General features: G+C 50.7%; 1 protein-coding gene across 1 annotated transcript; it reads left to right on the forward strand.

The window, feature by feature from the left end:
* The first annotated feature begins 670 nt into the window (after positions 1–670).
* On the forward strand, positions 671–1,393 carry LOC119266738 (16.9 kDa class I heat shock protein 1). Its single transcript, XM_037548008.1, has one exon. It carries the CDS (start codon positions 742–744, stop codon positions 1,195–1,197), a length of 456 nt encoding a protein of 151 aa, XP_037403905.1. The 5' UTR covers positions 671–741; the 3' UTR covers positions 1,198–1,393.
* The last annotated feature ends 3,353 nt before the right edge of the window (positions 1,394–4,746 follow it).

The raw sequence follows: 4,746 nt of genomic DNA on the forward strand, positions 1-4,746 counted from the left end.
TGGTTAATAAGATGACCGTATGCATCATTCTGATGTAGAGATAGAGGAGTCCCCTTTTTCGAAAAAGAAAACACGATTCAAGTGTTTTGGGACCAACTTTTGTGCTAGGAACAACTCTCCGTCGAGGATGACATTTGCGGAGTGCTTCCGCGTGCGACCCAAGTCGCTACAGTTCCGCTTCATTTCGGTGGTGAAAATAATATTGGTTTTAATCAGCGATCTGTACATATTACTATTGCTTAAGTTAAACCTGGACAAAAGATTTGACTCTATCTTATATCAGGTTCATCAAAAAGTCAAGTAATTGGATCGTAGTTTTGGTCTGTGATTGACGTTCTTCTCGGTTGTCTCAGCTCCGGTGCGAGTCGTATGCTCGGTGCGCTCCTGAGGCATCTCGACTTCTCCATGTCGTATCCTAGAAAAGGCTCCATCACATTCCAGAGTACTCGCTGAGGTGCTGCTGGATACTGGATAAGGCCCACTAACACCAAAGCAGGAGAGTGCTCTAGAACACGGTAGCACCTTCATGGGCCGAAAATGGAAACAAGGAGAAGCTCCTGGAGCCAAACGCTCATCAAATGCAGAGTAGTCGAGATGCTTCAAGAGCAGCACCTGCGACGCTATATATCTGGCCTCCCATCGCCCTGTACCCCAACTCAAATCAGTTTCAAGCAAAAGCAGACAACATCCAACGATCCACAGAATTTTCCGAGCGCACAAGCCGAAGCAATCAACACCACGATGTCGATCGTGAGGCGGAGCAACGTGTTCGACCCCTTCGCCGACCTCTGGGCTGACCCCTTCGACACCTTCCGCTCCATCGTCCCGGCGATCTCAGGCGGCAGCAGCGAGACGGCCGCGTTCGCCAACGCCCGGGTGGACTGGAAGGAGACCCCCGAGGCGCACGTCTTCAAGGCCGACCTCCCCGGCGTGAAGAAGGAGGAGGTCAAGGTGGAGGTGGAGGACGGCAACGTGCTCGTCGTCAGCGGCGAGCGCACAAAGGAGAAGGAGGACAAGAACGACAAGTGGCACCGCGTGGAGCGCAGCAGCGGCAAGTTCGTCAGGCGGTTCCGCCTCCCCGAGGACGCCAAGGTGGAGGAGGTGAAGGCCGGGCTGGAGAACGGCGTGCTCACCGTCACCGTGCCCAAGGCCGAGGTCAAGAAGCCTGAGGTGAAGGCCATCCAGATCTCCGGCTGAGTATTCGGGTCTGGTTCATGTGTGTGCGAGTTCTGCAACCTAAAAGTATGCTACAGTCGTGTCTTTGTTCTTGCCGAGTCTGACGAGCCATCTCTGTATTGCGTTTCTTTTCCCTGTCGTGTCTGTACTCTGTAATTGTGTAATCGCCAACAGATTTGGCGATGAATAAATGAGAAGTAAATTGTTCTGATTTTGAGTGCAGTGCAGAATTTGCATACACAAAAATTGAATATTGTTTTTGCTTGTGTTTCGGATGGACACGGAAAACTTGGCCACTGACAGGCTTTCTTCTACACAAACATCTGCTTAAAGAATGATCGATACACTGAATGGTCTTCTGTCTCACATTCAGCTTTCATTAAGCGTGGGTCTACACTGATCAATACCCTGAATGCCCTGAATGTTGATTGTGTGACTTCTATCTCACCTTCAGTTTTCTTGGTTCTTTCTTGAGAAATACCTTCAGTTTTCTTTGATCTTTTTCCTTTGAAAAGTACATTTTTTTTGTACACACACCCATATCATCACACATATTAACTCAAATGAAGTCCAAACTTAAGAATTATCCCGGCCAATGGGTTGAAAATCTACTACTCCCTCCGTTTCTATTTAGTCCACGTACAACAAATCAATACCATCAGATGTATTATTGAATGTACTTTCACATCATATAAATTTATTATAAAAAATGTTTGTACTTTATTTATAAACTTGGTGAAACTTTATGAAGTTTAACTTCAGTCAACTTTAATATGTGAAGTAAATAAAAACAGAGAAACTTCTAGTAATTTTTCTTAAGACAACCCTGCCCCCTCCCGCAAGCGTACTCGGGGGAAACCCTAGCGCGCCACCACTCGACTCCCCCCAGCCTTTCTCCCTCACCGTCACCGCGATAAAGCCCAGCTGACGTTAGTGGCAGCAGGGATCTAACCTCTCTATTCGCAGTTGACGGCTGGCGCGGAACGACGCAGCGCCAGGAGGCGTTGGACTGTCGCAAGTCTGGCGGCACAACATCCACCCTGCTGGGTCGTGGCGGCTCTACCTGCCGGCGGTGCAATGGTGAATTGGCCCCTGGCGGCGATGCGGGGGCGAACTGGGCCCCTAACGGCGTGTGGCGGCTGCGGAGTAGCGGCCTCTTTAGGCGGTGACATGCGGGACGGACCAGACCAGATCAAGCGGATCTCGCGCCGGCGGCCTATCATGTAGAGGGGACTGCTTGCGGCCTGGGTCACAGGCGACCTGCTCTGACATCGCCGACGGCAGTGGATGATGAGCGTCCAGGTGGGCGAGTAGCGACGGCTTGCTTTTCTGTGCGTCGGCGCAGGCTGTGGGTGGCATGGGCCGCGAACGGCCACCCTGTAGTGGTAGGTGGTGGCAGTGGTGCGGTGGGGGACGGCCGTGATCTTCCCTTCCATTCGTCTGGTGCCTCGACCCGGCGCCTGGAGGCGAGCTCCATCGGTCAGTGGCAGTGGCTGATGCTCTAGGCACCTTCGGCGGCCCGGTGGTGGTGGGAGCGAATCCGAGAGGGAGGCAGGGGCCCCCTGGCAGTCCCGTTGCTGAAATCTGGAGAAACCAAATTGGTCATGGCGGAGGTTTGGGTCTTCGGTGGTTGGGGTGGCTGCAGTTGGCGGCTGTCGTTCACTTCCTCTGCCTTGTACGGGTCGACTGGGCCCTGTCCTCACCAAGGAGCTAGATGTGGGGCTCTTGGTGATGCCTTTTGCCACTTCACCAGTTGTTGGCGTCCGGATGCAATGGTGGCGGCGGAGGTGAGATCCGGGATGCCGGGGCAGCGACCCTTGGTGGTGGGAGCCACGATGCTCACGGGCGAAGCTCGCGGCTTAGGTGTGGACACAGCAATCATGGCAGTGTGGGTGACGTGGTGGTCGGTGTTTTAGGCGATCGTTCGTGGTCTTGGAGGCTGGGAGGCATGCTGGGTACAGATTCCTATCTGGCTTGTCTAGACAGACGACGGCGGCATTCAAGGATGTCCATGAAGGCATCATCACGGCTACTCTCTTCAGATCGCTCCGCGTGAAAACCATGATCCTTTGGATCGAGCGGCGACGGCGCTTTGGTGTTGTTGCTTTACTGAAGACTTCAGTGGAAACCATATACACTTTACATACGCATCTCATTTCAAATTTTAAGAAAAGACAAAGTGGTTCGGCGTCCTATACCGTATCTTATATGGTGTCATTTCAACATATTTAGTGATGCTCTTTTTAGTGTAAAAGCTGCAAACACTGAAGCATAACTCAAATATATAATTGCAAATTAGTCTGGTGTAGATGCTAGGCTGCCTTCGGCGACGCGCAACCGCAGACTCCGCCTGCGCCACCCGCCCTTGGCTTGGAGTCGAATGAAGCGCTCAGGTTTGGCCAGTCCCGCTTGGAGAAGTTGGTTGCGTCTGATCGTAGGTCCTGGACCGATACAAGGCCTAAGCATCCGCAAGCGCAGGTCCGCGAGGACCCAGGCCGACATGCCGTCAACCTTCACGTACACGGTACACCGCCCAACGCACCTTGTTGCGACGCTTCTAGTGCTCCGCCTCGTCGAGGCATTTCTTGGATGAGGATGAGGACGTGTCGCGACCACCGAGGTAGTAGTGGAGGCATGGGGGCGGCTTGGAGGATGCCTGGAAGAAGGGCTCTTCCTTATTCACGACGATCGGGCGCCACTGGCTGGCCGACTGCCAACACGACGGAGATGCCGACGCCTGCTCCTTGTGGCGGCCCGTGATATGGACGACGCGACTACCCAGCGAAGATGCCGTCTCCTCCTTCACGTGACGTCCGATTTGGTTTGAGTGCCACGTTGGGGCTCGGTAGATGGCGACACCGGACTGCAGTTCGGTGTTGCGTGTTCTCGTTTATTTAGGATCAACTAATTCTAATCCTTACTTCCTAATGCATCAAACAAGAGATCAGAACAATTTAATATTTTTTATTAAAAGGGTATATTCTAATCTTCATTTTTTTTTTGAAGGGTTCTAATCTCCACCTTTAATCCATCAAAATCTATATATACAAAAAATTGTGAGGTCTACCGAAGCAAAACTTTGTTTTCATTGTCAAAGAGTGCCAAAAAGGGCCTCGGCAACATTCTTTTCAACATTTGATGTTAGATAATCCGCTAGCATTTGACGCTACCGAGTGGTTAGTTGACTGGCTATGGAATCTATGGATGACCAAATCAGGTGAAAACTGCAGGCCATCCGTGAGCAAGTCTGCAAGTGCGCGTCCTCTTTCTAATAATTGTACCTTACGCCTATATATAAGTACTTCCTCCATTCCTAAATACGTATATGACCTTTTAGACATTCCACTATGAACTACTTCTTCCGTTTCAAAATAGATGACACAACTTTGTACCAACTTTGGAACGGAGGGAGTACATACGGATGAATATATACATACTTTAGAGTGTAGATTCACTCATTTTGCTTCGTATATAGTCTATAGTGGAATCTCTAAAAGGTCTTATATTTAGAAACGGAGGAAGTACATTACTACTCCTATATATTTGCAAAAGAAGTACATTACTCCTATA

This window comes from Triticum dicoccoides, chromosome 3A, assembly GCF_002162155.2.
Source record: "Triticum dicoccoides isolate Atlit2015 ecotype Zavitan chromosome 3A, WEW_v2.0, whole genome shotgun sequence".
Classification (NCBI taxonomy): Eukaryota; Viridiplantae; Streptophyta; class Magnoliopsida; order Poales; family Poaceae; genus Triticum; species Triticum dicoccoides.

Excerpts from the sequence above, each read along its gene's own strand:
- LOC119266738 (XM_037548008.1), top strand. The coding sequence starts at position 742 with ATGTCGATCGTGAGGCGGAGCAACGTGTTCGACCCCTTCGCCGACCTC.